This window comes from Heliangelus exortis, chromosome 8 (assembly GCF_036169615.1).
Source record: "Heliangelus exortis chromosome 8, bHelExo1.hap1, whole genome shotgun sequence".
NCBI lineage: Eukaryota > Metazoa > Chordata > Aves > Apodiformes > Trochilidae > Heliangelus > Heliangelus exortis.
The window spans coordinates 25,974,716-25,994,012 of record NC_092429.1 but is presented as its reverse complement, the minus strand read 5'-3'; the positions used below and the strand labels follow the sequence as shown (position 1 = coordinate 25,994,012).

General features: G+C 37.4%; 1 protein-coding gene across 4 annotated transcripts in view; it reads right to left on the bottom strand.

Moving 5' to 3' along the window:
* RABGAP1L (RAB GTPase activating protein 1 like) overlaps positions 1-19,297 on the bottom strand; it is a 232,724-nt gene that overhangs the window by 68,440 nt on the left and 144,987 nt on the right. For all 4 annotated transcript variants that reach the window (XM_071751126.1, XM_071751128.1, XM_071751127.1 and 1 more), the window contains one exon: positions 9,836-9,877. In XM_071751126.1, the coding sequence (XP_071607227.1) occupies positions 9,836-9,877 (42 nt within the window). The remainder of the gene's footprint in view (positions 1-9,835; positions 9,878-19,297) is intronic.

The following is a 19,297-nucleotide window of genomic DNA, read 5'->3' as shown; positions in this document are numbered from 1 at the left end:
AGCCCATGAAATATTTCATACCTAGCTAACAGGTAGAAAGGTGGTAATTTAAAAAATTGGGAGGGGCTCAATGGAGCTAAAGCACATTAACTGCAAACATGTCTGCAAATGCATATTTAACACTCCATTTAACATATCAAGAAAAAATATGAAAATAAGGCCAAGTAAAAATCCATAGCATGGCATCATTGAATTGAAATAATAAACATGTTCATGAACAGTTAAAATATGACACTAATTTTCAGTTACCATGAACAAACCTAGGTGAGTACTTCAAAAAGCTGAGAAAATTAAAAAAATAAATTAAGTGCCTTCAGTCTGATACACTACCCATACTGGAGTCCTTTCAAACACAAATTCATTTTCTTGGATAGATTTTTTTTTTAAAAAAGGACAATATAAGGACATTATTACCAATAGTAGCCACACCCACACAGGTCACCTGGACTGATGGTGACACATGAAGCAAGTGGGAAAGTGGATAAAGCAGAACCAGCAGAAGTCAGAGGCCAAAGATGACTGACAGTGACAAATGAATGATTTACCCCCCAGTGATATCGGATTTAAGTCAACTAAAGCACCTGCAAACTTTGTGAAGTATTGCATAAGTTATTTCATATCAATGGTCTTCTGAAAGCTGATTTAAGTATCTCAGGTTGTGAAACACTGTTCTGCAGATGAAAAGCTTCCCTATGGACTTGTGACCTTTGAAGAGGTAGAGCCTGTAGGGTTTCTGTCACAGCTGAGATGAGGGATATTTACTTTTTCCAACACATATTTCATTCAAGTCCAAAACTAAAGTGAAGATTGTGATGGGAACTCTCCTAGACTCATCAGACTCCCTTAGCATACAGTTTGAGAGATTTTGGTATATTATCTGTCCTGTTATTATGTGTACAGGCAAATCCCTGATGCTGACCAGTTATCCATCACAGGTTAAACTTTGAGCTTACCAGTCTGTAGGGTGGAAGGGTTTAAAGAAAAGGAAGTAGCTCTTCATATTTTCTCTAATTTTTTAAAGTGTTTCTGTCTAATATGAACACACACTAGTGAGCATGATACTCTACAAACAATACATTCTATTTTCCACATGTGAACAAAAACATTACTCAAAGCATTAAAAAGGGAGAAATAAGGGCACTGTACTGTGTGTATTGGGAAGCAATTTACAGAACTGGACAGAAGCACTAAGGTGGACAGGCAGAATCACTAGTGATTTGTGGGTCAAACAGGCAAGAGTACCAATAATTCAGAGCACCATCCATTTAAAAGCCCTAAATTATTTCTAGCATAAATCGGAGTTTAATAACTAGTCTAGTTTAATAAATAGCTAACTCTCATCCTTACAGAAATTCAGGCTTGGTTCATTTTGGGTAAGGTCTGGGCTTAGTGATTATTAAATAAAGTCTTTAAGTCTAGAAAGTTCTAATAGGTTTCCATAGCTAGAGGCTAAAACCAGATTAATTCAGGTTAAGAAATAAGGCACAATTTTTCAAGAATGAGGAAGATTAACTACAGGCTGAGGTTCCCAGGAGATATGGTCTACTATCATAATTATGATTTCTACATCAGCCTGCATATTTTGTGTAAAAAGTGGTCTCTAAAATCTGAAGATTTACAAGACTTGACAAAAAATTCCTTCATTATCAGATGAAATCCAATGCTCCTTAATATTCAGGAATTCCTTTCACACAACATAGCAGTGAACTGTCATTTAGATTTGTAGTTTGAGACAATATACTTCCTACGTTCTTAAATATTTCTGTGTCCTCACTGAACATACATCTTATTTTTTATCCAAACCTGATGAAGAACTCTTATCTCTGCCATTACTGTCCTTTTCTTCAGAAGGGCCAGACAGAAGCCAGTTCAGAAATGAAAACTGGCCCAAAAGGCAGTGACTTGCACACTAAGTAGAATGTCTTAGGGTAAACTCGTTCTTTGATTTCTGTGTTTCAGGCTGTCTGATCCACAGTGCAGTTAAATTCTGGTTCTGGATTCCCTATCCATGAAATGTCTGCTCACCTGGTGCTGTTGCAGCCAAGATCTGCCCAGGCTTACACAGCTGAGGTCCACTGAACTCAGAAGAAGTGGCTAATTGAAAAATACTCTCTTAGCAAATAAAACCATCCAAAATATGACTTGAAATTATCTGTATTTTATGGATTCTGTAGTGAGATACCAAAGATCATGATGGGGAGTCCTTTATAAATCTTTGTACTTTAAAATACACCAAATTAGAAGAACATATGGAACACAGCAGAACATAAATGAGTTCAAACACAAAGCCTGAACATAAATCTGTTAGTTTTAGGTGTTCATACTGGTTTAATACTCAGATAACAGTGTTCTCACTTGCATGTTTAACAAGGCATGGCAACTTGCTGTAATATCTGGCAACTTGCCCACTGTGCATAATTTTAAACTGACAACCCTACATGAGCGCTATAGATTTTTCTCTCCTCCTCTGCTCCCTTTTTTTGTTCTCCCTATAGGACCATGCTCTCCCCATAGGATATCCCTCTGTGTCCCATCTTGCCACAGTCCTTCCAGAAAAAGCAGCCCTGATCTCACCTCCTAACCTGTGCTTTGGATTTAAGGAATATAAAATTTTTTTGTTAATGGGGCACAGTACTGAAAAGTTAGTACAGAGATAAACCAAACATTTTGTAATTGCTACATCAGTTGATCAATGCTGATGAATGATAAAATAAAATAAATTAAAAAATAAAATTGGATTGCCCTTAGCATATTTGTGGCAAAAATTACTGACTTTGAAAAGCTAAGTAGACTCTAAAACTGGAAGAACAAAAAATGAAGTGCTCTTTCAAGTTTACTCCTATAAAAAGGTAACAAAAATTCTGCACCAAAACAACTCTAAAAATCCATACTAATCATGCCCACAATAAGAACTTTACCTCTTACCTTACCAGAAATCACTTAGTATTTTCTGTTCTCCATGTCCAATCACAACTGTGTAATATGAATTTAGTGACATTCATATCTTTATCATTATTAGAGGGAACATGATAAAACAATGTATTTTCCCAGTAGAACCCATCAATGATGTGTGCTGGGCTCATGCTGATTGGCCTGTTCTTAAATGGCTTGGAAAAGAGGGGGAATGGTGAGGCGACAGTGTTTGCAAATGCTACTAAATTATTTAGGACTCTGAAGATGGGAACTTACAGTAAAGAACAGCAGAAGGACCGTAAGAGACTGCATGACTGGGCAATATTGCAGCAAATGGAAGTCAATATAGATAAATGTAAATGGATGCATATGGGGAACAGTATCAATTTCACATATAAGTTATAGACTCTGGGCTGACAATTGCTACTCAGGAATGAATCTTGCAGTCACTGTGGGCAGTTCTATGGAAACAACAGCTCAGTGCACTGCAGAGGGCAATGAAGTAAATCACCTGGTAGGAAATAATAGGAAAGGAATAGAAATCTAAACAGGGAATGTCATTATTCTACAGTGTAACTCTATGATGTGTTTTCACCTTTGATATTACACATTACTGTGGTCCTCCCATCTCTAAAAGGAGATAATTGACAACAGCACACAGAGATGGAATGAGGCTCATCAGAGGCTTTCAAATGAGGATATAAAAATAGACTTAAGGTTATATTAGGCCTGCACAATAGGCTGTTGATGAGGGGTGTTGTAGATCTAAAAAATCATGAATGATGTGGAGATTGTGAAGAGGTACCAACTGCCCAAAATGTCTTTCAGCACAGGCACCAGGAACCTCCTAGAGCTCACAGGTGACAGGTTTAAAGCAAACAACATGAAACACATCTTCACACAACCCATAATTAAGCTGAGAAAATCTCTGTGCCTAATATCAAAAAGTCACAGCAAAAATCCCATGGAATAACGATCCATATAAAGTTATTAATGAGATTACTTCTTTCTCAGAAAGCCCCTGAGAAACAAATTGCTGCAGAAAAAAAGGAGCAACCTTATCCCGTTCTTACAGTCTTTCTTGTGTATCCACTGTTGGCAATAAGATACTGGGGTAGATAAGCCTAAAAGTCTGACCTGGAATGAATATTTTCATGTTTTTATTTCCTTCAATTACATACTTAAGAAATAAATTCCCAATAGAATTACAGGGTTTGCTAGGTCCATGAGTCATATACAGGATACTGAAAAAAAAAATATATATGTATCATAACTATATATATAGTCCTGAGAACACCATCTCCAGTTTCCAATATCAGCTATGAAAAGAAGTATAACAGAGAAATGCCATTAATAGATAAATCAGAGTTCAGTGCTGCAGTCCAACATGCTTCCATGCCTTCTCTGCTTTCAGAGAGAGAAAAGAAAAGAGAATGTCTGCTCTCCCTCAACATTAAAAATGTATACTGAACATTCAGCTCATTGAAATTGAACTGATTTTAGGTGTGAGGAGGCAAGCAAATGGGCTAAGAAAGTAGTCAGGAAAGGACGGATTTTTAGCATGCAAATAATAGTGGATATTTAAAAACAGAAAACTGGTTATATTAGGGCTAGAAAATCAATAGTCTGGAAGTTGATTGATTCTGGACATTTTTGGGTACAGATTTCTCTAGAGATACAATCTCCAACAAGTCACCAAGTACTGGTTCTTGTGGACTGAACCAGATCAGCTAGAGTCAAAACCCGTTCAGGTTGGAAAGGAGTCTTGTATTTCAATTTCTCCATCCTCTGTCTCACAGCAGAGCTAATTTAAAACTCAGTTCAGGCTCCTCACATCACTGCAAATGCAAAGGGATGCAGGAGAGAATGAAATAGCTGTTTTATCTCTGGGAGACAAGGGTTAAGCTCCATTGCCTACACACTCAATGCACTTTTCACAGCTGTCATCATAATTTCATCCCCAACTGAAAGACAACTCATATTTTTAATTATCTGCAATGACAATAAGCAAGTTTTACCTAAAACAAGCATCTGCCTGCCATTCATTTACATCCTCAGAAGTTTAGCTGTAAGATGATATGAAGCATTTGTATCTTACTTCACTAAGATAAGTAAGAATTCAGCTGTTCAGTTATATCCTCTTATTTTTACTGCTTGTTTTTATCTGACTGATAAAACTTGGTTCATTACTTGCTGATATGCCTTGCACCCTTTGGCTTTTTTCTTGTTTGTTTTTTTACAAAACTACACTACTTTTTAAACACTGATGCTCCAGGCTAAATAAAGAGAAGTGATAATTCAGAAGCAGGTTATAAAAGGAGGCATAAACTCAAGAGATGTCACATTGGCCACTTTGGTTTACACTGCAAGCCACACAGTTCCCTGGAGAAATAGTGAGAATTTAACATGAAGAGCAGCATCTGAGATGCACAAAAATGGATGACTGCTCTGGCTATCTTTGGGTATGTCCAGTTCTCAAGTGCATAAATTTTTGAGCTGTGCCTTTAGGGCAGAACAAAATTTCAGATCTAATTTTAAAGTTCTGAGTTGGTGCAAGTGGTAATTCAGGAGATAAGTTACAGATAGAATTCAAGACAGGTTAGGTCAGTTAATGTCTTGCAAGCAGAAAAAGAAATTCATAACTGAATATATGTTCATTAAGAAGTGAAATATAAATGTATACAGAAGTATATGGAAGTATGTCATAATTGTATTTAAAAATTTTACTTATATAAGTCCTCATCTTTGGTGGTGAAATGGTATTTCTGGAATACCCTGGTTAGCTGTATTTCACACAAACTACCTCATACAAATAAGAGAACAAAACATTCTGCATTGTTACCAGATAAAGTAGGATTTCTAGAAATAAATAAAACTGAATATTCTTCGTCCCAAACCACATATTCAAATATATTTAAAGATATACCACAAGCAAATGTTTATTCCTTTTTTTTGTTTTATTGTGCATTTTGCAGATGATTAAGGCTTGTTCCACTGCTTACTTTAAAAAAAAAACTATTAAAATCTCATTAATATCAAGCGATATTATTTTTAATTCCATATAATTATTAAGACCTGTTTAAAAAAAAAATCCAGCTCTTTCATACAGTCTGAAATAGTTTAACAAGCAATCAAATACAGAACTCTCTTAAAGGTCCAGTCATTCCCCTCTACAGAGATTAATACAGAACTAAGGAGATGCAGAAGACAACTTAGTAAGATGCTCTAGTGTTTAAGAACACTCAGAATATTGGTTTCTTTAGTCAGCAATATGAATGATACATATAAATACTTCAGGGTGAGAAACACCTATGTGAGTGTTGCTCAAAGAGGACTGCTTAAGGCAATGCTGATGTAACAGTAGAGGAGTGCAAAACCATGAGTGATGAATTTAAACTGAAATAAGGGAAATAGCCTTCCACCTCCAGCAATATTACTGCTGTTCCTGACTTAAGAAGTGGATGCCATGACACTTAATGGCATTATAGCAGAGAAGCATTTCTTTCATCCAGGAGGTCCTGTCATTTGAGATTATTTTTTTTTTTAAATCTAGGGAACCTCTGCATCAACCACTTGAATTGACAGTTGCTGTCCCTGCCTATGTCACTGATATTCTTCTCCCTAACCTGTTGGGTACAGACTGACACAAACAGCACTGAGACTGAAAGGTGTCAACAGAAACAATCAAGCAATAGCACTGTCTTTTTTGTGTGTAATTTACAGTTATTACGTGATGACATGCAGTGAAACCTGAAGAACACTGCTCATGTTTCACCTGCTCATGTTTCACTTGCCTCAGTTCGCTTATTCCAGAATAAAGCATGGATTTAGCTGCTTTTGCTAAGGTAGCAAGATCAGAAACAGAAGACTAAGGAAATAATTACTGAAATAACAACATGTAAAACAAACCTCATTGATATTTATTTCTTAGTGTAATTTCCAATACAGAAACTAACTAGTTGATGGCAAAAGGGACCAGACAGTTTGCTTACACTGCAATGGTACATCTTCCTTTAATTCTCAATGTTATTAACTGAGTTTTTTTAAATGGAAATATCAATGTTGCCCGTGGAGTTGTTCTAAACCACTTTGCTGCCTTTTTCAGCAGTGGGATTCCCTTCATACCCCAGAGCTTCACTGTATTTTCTGATGCTCAGGAAAAGGAAGGTGAGAGATTTGATTTCCTCTCAGCTCAGTTTGCTAAATGCTAATTCAGGCATCATCCCTACAGGATGTCATTACACCAGTACCATCAAACTGCGAGATGCTGCCACCAGCTGGACAGAGGGGTACATAGAAAGCATCGATATCTGAACACCGCTTTTCCTTCTGTAAGAAATCGAATTAATTCCCTATTACAACTTAAAGCCTCTATGGCTGAAGAGCTTTAATCTTCTCTCTGTTTGTTTTTAGAGTCATCCTCAGAATGTGGGAGAAGAGAAGGGAAATGATTCCCCCCCGCGTCTTAAATACATGTTTGTTTTCCGAAATGTGCAGTATCAAGGTGTAATGGGTCACAGAAGTAGTGCTGGCATTTCCCAGCTAACAAGCATTCCCTTTGGATACTAGCAGCTGGTTTAATAGTGAGAAACTGCATGGAGTAAATGGGATTGCAGGATAAAAGCATCTCTTCTGCTGCTATTTAAAGAGGGATTGTGAGGCTCGTGCTTCATAAAGAAGTGAGGAAAATGGCACTTGGACAGTAAAGACTCTGATATTCCATTGAAGAATTCCTCCCTCAAAATCAACAATGATAACAATAATCAAAATCAACAATAAAAAACTGTGCATGAGAGACCCTTATGAGGTGGTGTCATCTACTTCAGAATCATAAATAAACAAGACCTGAGAAACACACAGTTTTTAATGTGGTTCTTTTGCAGTATGCACATTCAGTTTCTCTAACTTAAGACAGATACACTAAACCATTTTGTTTCTAATTACTAGGGGATCTTATGAACACATTTGAAGAAGAAAAAAATTATTTCAGGTCTCAAAGTAGAAAATAATTTTATTCTCCAACAGAACAGCAATTCCTACTGAAAGCAAGCTGTATGCTTATTTGATTGCACATAATATGAGCTCCATCTTGGTACCACCATGGAACTGCTCTCTTAGACGAGTGTTTCTGACTTAGAATTTACCTTACTTATTAGTATTTTGTTTGTACTTGGTTTTGGCTTTTTTTTTTTTTTTTTTTTTTTTTTTTTTAATTTTATTTTCTTCAACCACCCAAAGAGAATGGACCATTGGTTAAGCAGCATATTGGGGAACACAGAAAAAAATTAAAAGACTGAGCACTTCTGTTAGAAGAAATCCATCCAATACACACACACACACACACAAATCCCTATTTGCAGTATGACATTTGTGATTTAAGGATTTTAGTTCTTTCCAAGCCTTAACACATTTTCTCAACAGTTGTTTTCCTGCTAAACTCAGTTCAATCATTCCCACTGGCAGCAGCAGGAAACATAAGAACAGGTCACTGGGTGTATACCCGTGGTCTCAGAGCCATCCTTTGTAACCTAATTCAACTTAAGTTTCCTTTTCTGAAACCCTTGCCAGCCATTTTCAGCTCAAGGCAAGTACTCCTCCTTTTCTTTCTTTTTCAGTTATTTTTTCAGGTCTCTTTCCAGAACCTGACCCTACTACAATGGCAGCTTCCCTGCTGTGTGTCACTTGGATTTCTGCTTTCATTTCTTTACTTTCTATCATGCAGAACCTGCTAGATTTACCTTTAGCCATCCTGGCCTTATGAATCAGAAAATTAACAAGCCCACATAGCTACAAATCAACTACAAAACAGGGAGAAAAGAACACACACTTCTCTCCCCCCTATTTAGATACATATTTAGATTTGTGTAGGAGCACGTCCCTGGAAATGTACAGTATACAAATGCCACATTTAAAGGTTACTTCATTTAAAACATATTAAAACATGCCATTTGACACATTAACTGTGTTAATGTAAAACACAAGTAATGGTGGACATTTTCTTACCCTAATGCTCTGTATCATCTCATACCCATCCCACAGGACCTCCCCGAAGTTCTACTACCTCAAGTGAAAATACATATGGTTGGACATTTTTAATTACTTTGTTCACAGCAATATGTTCCTGGTGTAGAGCATTGTAGGACTTTGTGCCACAGAAATTGTGTCTCTGAGAATTACTTTACTAACTCAACCAGCAGCTGTTTGCCCTTCCTAGGTAAATGGGAAGGAGTTAGGGAAACACAGAGGATGACCAGCATGCAGCCATGGTATGGGGTTGTTGTGTTAGGAGCAACATGTTGTTCTGAGCTTTTGCCTAAATTATTTAATGGGAATATCACTTGAACTCAAAGGTAGCAGATCACATGCCTCTACATGGTTTGGATTTGAACTAATGCCAACTTGTGAAGGTTAATATAGACCAACTTCAAGGAATCTCACTGCCACCAAAAGGGGCAACGGTTTACCTGCAAGTTGGTTGGTTTAAGTAAACTCTGTGTCAAAGCCAAAGGTATAAATTTCCCATATTAGAAAAGACTTCCACTCCTCTCAACATTACACATGCAGTTGACACCAAACAATATTCAATAATGTATTTCTTGAGTATTTATATGAAAGAACCCAGCCAGAAAATAAATATACTGTGAAATGAGTCAGAATTGTTTTCTTAATAGTAATTAGATGAGACATTTAAACCCTTAGACTGCACTCCCTGTTCCAGGAACTTTATGACATGATTAGTAAAAAACAGATCTACCATAAGAGTAGATTTGAAGACATCTGTATCCAAATAGATGATATCTCTCCTCTGTTCCCTCCTCCAGAAGTCCCACTATTACTGTTCCTTTAGACATGATACATTAAGCTAAGAAAATATACTGTACAGTTTAATAAAATAAAAAAACAAGTCTAATCAATGACTTACCTTTAAGAGAGCCAAGGCTACATGGAAGATGATGTTCATACCCTGAAAATAAAAAGACTTCAATGAGTCCCAGCATACAAATCTCTATTCTCCATTAGTTATCATTATGTAGCATCCTAACTGTATGCTGCAAAACTCTAGGGAATTCCACTCTTTTCCCTCCTACACTTCAAAGTTCATCATTAAAGCCCCAAGGCACAGTTTCCCAAACTCCTGGCTGGGGAAGATGACAGCTCTTTGGAGCTTTTGGAATCTCATTGTTCAATTTACCAGGTACTATGGATGTGACAGGATATCTCCCCATTGTTTCAGTACCTGTCAATGAGCAGTGCAGAATATGGTAACAAGGAAGGCAGGAAGAAAACATAGTAAGTATTCTAGTTGAGAACATTTTTGCCAAGTAACTGAGCTACAATTTAGCCATGTACAATGTTTCATGCTTAAATGTAATAAAATAAACAAATAAAAAACAATAAAAAAACCATTACAAGTGAAAAATACACCTTTTTTTCTGTTACCAGCCAAAAATCAAAAATCTTTCAGAGAAGTATGCAAATTGGTATCTGTATCAAATAGTTCACTTTCTGATTTGCAAAAGTTGAAAATTCAAGTGTACAGAAATCCACTCAGTGGACAATGACAATATCAGATTATTTTAAAAATCAAAGAAAGCAAAAATCCCTCCACTGACTTATTGCAGAGGGGGGGGAAAAGGCTATATTTCCACTTATATTTTATATAAAAATATGAAATATCATTCCTCCCCTTTTATTCAACTCCTTTTTATTTTGAGAATCAAGACCTTAAGATTTTCCTGACATGCTCTAACTGAGGCTCCTTTGGAGCAGCCTCATTAAAACTGCTCTTGGGGGTCCTGCTCCGAAAACCACTCCTGGGGACACAAGGGGACAGGCAGGCTGGCAGTACCCACACTGCCTCCCTCCTGTATCCCATATCTCTTGATTATTTAAGACTACAAATATTTGTGTTCACCCAAATATGAAAAATACCACATGCATTTCTTGATTGCTGTACTAGGATTGCTTTCCCAGACTGTATTTTACAAATCTTCTTGCCTGCTTGTTTAATGGCACAATAAATCTTTCCATGGAATGTCTTACAGGGCTGAGATCTTAAAAGGAATCAGCAGATTTGAACACAAGTAATACTATCACTGCAATACATGGTGTGGGTAACAATAGGAGATTTTGTAAGGGAATCTTCTCCAAGAAATTTCTGCTTCTGCAATTAAGTATTTTTCCAAGCCTCTTCCTGAAAGCCTGAGATCATATTGCTATAAAAAGTAGCTTTTATAAAAATCTGCTCAGACTATTCAGAGGCATTCTTGGGAAGAGATTTTAATTTTTTTACATTGAGAGTATGGTGCCTTGAAGGGATTTTACCATTAATGAGTCTTGGAAATGCTACAACATTAGACATTATGAATATTGCAATACTCCATGAATTACTTTACAATTTGATGCATCACCATTATGATCACAAACAGAATTTTTCCACTAGAGGTCACAACTGTAGCAGTACTGAAGTTTGCTTCATTAACAAGAAACCCTTCTTTCAACTGGGATAAAAAACCCATGGCAAGTACAACATTTATTTTGCTTTCTATGTTTAGTTTTAACAGAAAAAATGCCTGGCTGTGAATTTTAGACATGACACTGATAATACTAGAGCACCAGCAGCAGTAAATTAAGGTCCTGGTACTCTCAGTTTCTACTCCCATCTGAAGTCAACATTTTATTCCATACAGTTATAACATTAACAATTTATATTTCCTATCAGAGAGAATTTGATATGAACATACAATTTATAAATGAGAGGCAGAACTAGAAGCCATCACAAACATTGCATTTTCTTATTAACAAATTGATCAGATTTTTTTATTTTTTTGAGTAGGAGTATAATGTCTAATGGATTACTGAGGAATTAATGTCCTGTGTATTTTCTGGCACTTCCTCAAGAAAAAAAACTTAAAAGAAAAAACAGTTTTCATTTATTTTCTAGATACCTTTCTCCTGATCTGACTAAAACCTTGTTCCTGAATGCAAACAAATCAAACTCTCTTCTGATCCCTCTCTTAAATGCTCACTCTTCACATGGGTACCAAGCATAGCAGAAATAGGTTTCCTCTTGCCCTTCTGCTGTCCCCACCAGGGAAGGGGCAGCTCAGAGACTCATGAAACCCCAGATAACCCATTTGACACAAAACACCTTAAAATCAGAATAGTAAAAGGAGTTAAACCTTCAAATACAGCTGTCCTGAGCTGCACTCCATTACTCCTGGCACAGAAACCAACCTGCACTTCCTCTTTCCTCCAAGGGAGAGGTAATTCCCAATCCAAGGCAAAGTTGTATGAGGCCCTGATGACAGCAGTTCCATGCTGATGAGCTTGGACTTGCTGAACCTAAAGGACTTCTGTATATCCCTGGAGTGACTTGGAGGTGGCATCTGGCATCTACACTGTTGGATTTGCAGCCAGATGCTTTAGATTTCAAATGCACTGCCTTACCCCCTTACCCCTGTTTCAGCAATCCATTTTATAACCACTGATCCACATACTTGAGTTATTTTTTTCCTAATGTATGCAAAACTATTCTGACATAGCCAAGTTTAATGATCCTGATTATGAAAAAGAAGGCTCAGCTCATTTTTCCACAATCTCTTATTTAAAATCCTACTTCATTTACCACACACTGATTTATAAGACTCGGCTTAAACTTCTCCATCTATTTTAGAAGCAGGACCAAAAATACCAATGCACACCAGACATATAAATCATTGCTAGCAATATCCCTCCAGCAATTTTATAATGGAAATATGAAAGTACACACAAATCATCCACAGGGGCAAAGAGAAAGAAGCCCATATGAAATAAGTTCTAGATAATTACTTTTTAAAACCAAAGGTCATGTACTTAACCAGGCATTTGGAAATAAATGTTTTCACATCATGCAGAGTTCCTCTTAATATTTAAAAAATTTGCTCATGTGAAAGTTGATCATAATTACCTAAACACTTGTGGGTTTTAATATCCAGCAGTCCAAACTGAAAACATACACTATTACTAAACAAGAACTATTCTAAGAGCACAGGAATGGTGCCAAATCATCACGTCAGATCCTGTCTCCACCATGTGGTCATTGTCTTGCTTCTCAACCTGAGAAGTTTTTCCACTACTAAGTAAGTGAAGGAGGAGTGTGCAGCCTGCAGAGCTTACAGACATTAACCCCACAGGCAAAGATCCCAGAAAAGCAGGTGAATATCCTCCTCCAAGGAGCTTTTAAGCAGCCTTTTGCAGAAGGCGATAGATTTCTATGACAGCCTCTCTTAGAGGCTTATCTGCCCAGTTAAGCATCTGCACAGCCTCTTCTTTTTTCCAACAGGGGTTATTTAAGAACTCTCTTAAGCTTGTGCAGAGCTCTAGAGCATTTAAACCACTCATTAAGCACTTGAGTTTTGGAGAAGGAAGGAGCCCATCTCAGAACAGACAACTCTTGATTATTCTGCAATCAAGAGAGTAAGATAAAGGTCAGGAAAGGGAAAATTTTAGAGTATGTCTTATTTTACAGGCTCCTCGTGGCTCCTGCTGACTGCCACACTGACTGTTCTCAGTTTTACAAAGACTTCCATAGTACAGCACTTACTCAAGAAGAAAGAGCATGGTTTTGAAGAAATGTTCTTCACATCTTCTGGGTTCATAATGCTGGGACCAACACTCAGCATCCAGTAGGTCACCATTTAACTGGTAAGACTGCCCTTCCCAGAAGCAGCAGCTAAACTTGATTAACCTGTCAAAAGATGTTTCTGACAGATTGTAGGTAACATCCTCATGGCAGAACAGTGAAACTGTAGGTCATAAGGCTGTAAAAATAGAACAGTCCAACTGGAAATATTACATGTGCACTGAAGTTAAAATAAAATAAGTGGCTTAAAATAAGTGGAAGCTTTATTACATTAACTCTCTTCTAGTGAAAGATTGCACAACTCCTTAAGTCTCACTGAGGCCAACAGTCTTTCTGCAGGTAGAAGAACTCCATGAGGAGCCATTACTTTGAGGCCCTCTGAACTTGGAAAAAGGCCTGAAAAGAAGACTGGAAACAAAGAACAAACAGAATGTTAAAGATCTGATTTTGTAGGATTCAGATTGTATTCTGTGCGATCTTTGTGACAGAAAGGATGCTACTGGCTTCCTTCAAAAGGAAGGAGGTGTATCTATCCATTTGACCCAGAAAATCAACTAAGAGACCAGAAAAAAGGGAGATAAGGGAGCAGCAAACTAACACTGTGTACTGGCAAAGCTCAACAGCATTGTATGGAGCTGGCAGAAGAGTCGAACTAAAAAAATAATCATATACTATATGGACAACTTTGGAATATATCTAATTTATCTCCTGTTTAAAAACTTCTCTGTAATGACAGAAACTTTGTGAGAAGGTAAGCAGTATTAAATACCAGCATCACTACCTCTCCAACCCAGACCACCTGACAAACCTTCCTCTGGTTACAAGGCAATGCCCTCTGCATCATTTTCACAAAAAAAAAGGAAATCAAGAGCCACAAAAATATACATAAAATTCACTTAATATTAGTGTACTGATTCGTAGTTTTGCTCATCATATGCATCACTTGTAGGAGAAAATGTGAAGATACTGAGACAATACTCTGAAGTTCAGCACCAGGTAAAGATAAGTTTGAAAGTCAAACACTTACATAAGGTGTAAGAAGTCTCAGGACTCACATGAATGCCATCAAGAGAACCAGTTCATTGGTTCCAGCTTTCTAATAACTGATTTTTCCTTTTTATTTTTTTAAAGAGAGATTAGCGATTCCACTCAAGTTAATTTGCCATTGTTTCATAATTCAAAAGTATTTCATAATTATGTGTTCAGTTGCACATTCTTTCAAAGGAGCTGCAGAGGGTAATTGGGGTTACAAACTCTAAAGCAGAATTAAAATTCTATTTATGTTTGGGATTGTTTCCAGCAAAACATTTGTTTGGCAACTGTAATATGTTGAAAGCACACAATAAACTTAAGGAGTGTCACAAATGTATTTATTTTGCTGACAAGATAAATATATGGTCTGAATCACAAATCTCTCTGTAAGCAATGCAGACTTGGTGCCTGCTCTGCAAGAATATGCATTTTATTTAATATCTTTTACTCAGATATAGTCTGCATACCTTGTACATTGTTCCTAGTTCAATGACAAGAAAATCAGGAAAAGTTAACTCCCAATCAAATAAGGGACAACAAAAGCTTTGTATAAGCAACAGATTCAACTTTCTTACTAAACACTTCTATTAGAAAGAAAATAAAAAGAAAAAGCAAACTACAGAGAGATCTTGCTGCTAATGTATGACATGCAGTCAGCTTCTTAGATTGGCTTCTCCCAGGGACTCCATATCCATTGCTTACTACAAGAACTCCCAACAGGAAAGGCTACAGCACAAGGAAGAAAGGAAACAGAAATCTCCAGCCTGATGGTACAATGGTGTGAAGAGTATACAAAGCCAATAAAACCTGTGGACTGAGTTGTTAGGTAAGCAGGGAGATGGTAAAAATGGCACATTGGGATTCAGGATGTATTGTGGCACTTCTCTGCATTTTGCAACATGGAAAGGCACATAATAAATACTTCCACACAACCATGAACCTGTATTAGTATGCATGAAATTTTGGTTGCTTGCTTGCTTTTAACATAAATTAATGGGGTTCAGGAGTGCTAGTGAATATTTACATGTTTTGTGTGATTATCATGTAATTTGCTGCAGAGATGTTGCAGTGGCTAAATGAAGATAATGACTTAGCACTTTTTTTCCTCTCCAGCTTCCATGTCTTCAAATAATAAAAATCCTAGCCACAGAATTTCAAGTCATATCAAATTGCTCCCTGATATCTGGTATTTCTTAAGTGGCATATTCCTAATTCACGGGCAGCTGGTTATGAGCTGGTAGCACACCTGCTCCATTTGCTTCACCAAGCTGCACACTGACAATACTTTTCTAGCTTTCAGAGGGTTAAATCACAGGGTTTTTAGACATTCCACTCCCTCTTTCCAAACCTATGGACAAAGAAGGGGGCCTGAATCTATGGTAGGCATCAAGAGCCTTACCACAATACACTGAAGACATCAGATACACTGAGGAGAGAAAAAGAGACTTCCTATCTCTGTGGATATAAGATAGGTCCTTCAGCTCTCATATGGAAAGAGAGAATGGTTGTTAGAAATGCTCAGAGGAGCAGTAACCTTCCAGACCCCAATCTTCTTGAGAGAAGACAAGATGAGGGGTTAAGAACTTCCTGGCAGAGAGCTTTAGCTCCTTCCCCTCTACATGTGGTCACAGAATCATAGACTCTCTTAGGCTGGAAGGAACCTTGGAGATCATCCACTCCAATGTCCCTGCTGTGGCCAGGGACAGCTCTCAACCAGACAAGGTTGCTCAAAGCCTCATCCAACTTGGCCTTGAAGACCTCCAGGGAGGAGGCATCCAGAATCTCACCACCCTCATACCAAAGAACTTCTTCCTAAAAAGAAGTAGCACATAAGAAAAATGCATGTCCAGCTCGAATCAATGTCCTGCTTCCCTGCACTGATCTCCTTCTCAGTGTTCATTCTTCACCTTCTGCCTTTCTCTGCCACAATACAGCCCTTGCCTCTCTAAACCCTGACACATTCATTTTCCCTTCCCAACAATCACTCAAATGTGAGATTAAGGTTTTGACTTCACATACTTAAAACACACTATGGCCTCAGATTCCAAGCATGAAGCAATGGGAAGTGTTTTGGCAGAAGACGATTGTACCACCATCTTTTTAAAAACAGCCCCCAAATTAGCTTAGTTTCCTGGATTTGTTCATGGAATATCACTCTCCCATTTGTGATACTTCAGTTATTTCTGAAAAGGTTTTGAGGACTGCCAAGACTGCTTAGAACCTGCTGCTATTCAAATACAGCAGATGGCACTGGTGTTAAGTGAGCACTACGGAAATTTACTGTATTCCTAGAAAAATCAACCAAATGAACTTGAAGTAGGAAGTGGCTACAATATTTCAATTGCAATGGGGAAAGTAATTTAGAGACATCCTGGGACCTGGCATCAGGTATCTCTTCCTTCTAGGGCACAAATGAGGTCATTCCAACAGGTCCCTCACCTTCAGCAACTTTCCACCTGTATTGTACAACATTTTCTGAAACAGAAATATCCTGAACCTTTTAGGACTACAACATTTGTCAGCATCACCAAAAAATGTACCCTCTGTTCATAAGAGTTATCTGCAATTGCAGATTGCTGTGAGACTCTTTTTTCTTTGCTCATGCAGACTATTTATCACCAGCCCTGTAATTTTTTGGATAAACAAGCTGTAGCTATGAATGGAAGATACATAAATTATGGATGCTCACAGCAACAGCTGACAACATAGTGTAACAGGTAATGTTAAACCTTGCAGTCCCCCAAGAACCTCTTTTAGATGTTCTCTATTAAAATACTCTTGTCCTCAGTCCAAGCTTGAATTCATATAAATTCTGTGTAGCCTTAGAGGTGAAGAGAATGTTCTGTACCCCCTGTCCCTGTGGCAATGCAGAACACTGTTATTACATACCTCAAACATTTCTGCTGTTGATTGAAATTTTATATTCAAACTCCGAATAACTGAGTTTCGCTTTGAAAATAACCTGAAAATCCTTATCATTATAATCTGAATGTTTTAAACACAGAGATACAAAAATTTCAAAAAGTTCCTCATCCATCAAACACACAGTCAAATACTACAGCCTTTTTCCTCCCTTTTTACTTTAATTTCTGTTCTAGTACCAAAAACACCCACAGCAGAACATGGCTGTAGTCATCATTTAAATTATGCTAAAATTACTTGAAGCCTGGATTTAAATAACTCATCGAAATACACATAAGTAAAATATCCAGGGCCAGAAAACCTGAGCTAACTCCATTGCAGACCTCCAGTTTTTGCAACAAAAAAGATTATAACACCTGACATATCAACAAATTAATGTAGCAAACCAGCATTACCATGGGGCATGTACATTCAAATTCAGATCTTCCATCCAGAGTCTAAGACAACCTATTCTCTTTCTTCTTAAATTATTTTAAATCCAGCAGTCTCAGAAAGAAATCATTTCCAGTCTCTGAATGAACCAGCAATGGTTGATAAACACCTAAGAAAGAGACATTGGATTCTAGCAGGCAGAATGCAATGAGCAACAGAGAGGAGCAAAGACACAGTCTAAATGCCAAAGCCTAAATGCCTCTATCTGAAAGCAGGAAAACAAACACATGCACCTTCCAGCCTTTTCCAGCTCACATGTATGACATTGCCTTTACTTCTGTAAAGAGTACTGAAATAATGCAGGCAGTTTCTATACCTCTACACAGAATTTAAGCCTAGCTGTTACAATGCTGCTATTAAGAGATTTTATTTCTAGCAAACCTAGTCTGCTTTTCTGTAGGATTTATGAAATGTTTCTTAACAGGATGGACTAGCAAAATACAGACAATGTCTCCATAGTGTGCAGTTCTGAATAGTTCAATTTTATTTCCCATATAGATCTAGAGAAGATAAACAACTGTACACAATATTTTACTTAATTCACATTTCACCCGAGTGTAGATAGAGAGAGGAAGTACACTTGTTCCTGACTCAATTCTTGAGGAAGTTTAATAAATAAAAATGCTAAAAATCTGTTCTTTCTCCACTCTGTTGAAGGCATCAAAGAAGTATCTGACAGTGACAGATAAAAAATAGCAGACTATTATAGTACCTACTCCTCAGTTAGTACTAACACAGAGACAACTGGGCTTATCGTCTGAGCGATACCATGTGGTGCAGTGTTTCCTGGCACATCCATTGTTCAGCAAGACAGAAATAAGACAGAAATCAAATCTGCAGCACCAACAGATACAATTCTCTCAAGATTTCCATTATTTCATTATGCAGCAGTGCTCCCAGGAACCACACCTACACAAGATGGTGCCACACTAGGCGTGTTGCTATCACTAGGTGCTCATTTATCAGCACCAAATCACTCACGTTTCAAAAGATTTTTACATACACTCATCAGTCTTCATTATCAGGAATGGTTTCTCAAGACTGATAAATAAAGGCCAAAAAATTATGGTATTCAGCTTTTCCTTTCTATGTCTTACACTGTGCTGCTGCGTGGTCCTGTGAAAGGTAGTTTCACTTATTTGTTATTAGCTCTCTCAGAAAATGTTGAATTATTTCATATCCAAAAGTGATAACCAACTGCGTCCTTTTCTACTCAGCCTTCATCACAGAAAGGCAGCTTAGTAGCCAAACTACTACTTTTTGTAACAAGATTATGTAATTACTGACACTGAAGTAGACAAACACCTGTAGCAGCCCAGAAAAGGCAGCATGTAGTAGGGAGTTTTAGAGAGAGGCAGAATCCTGGGGGATACT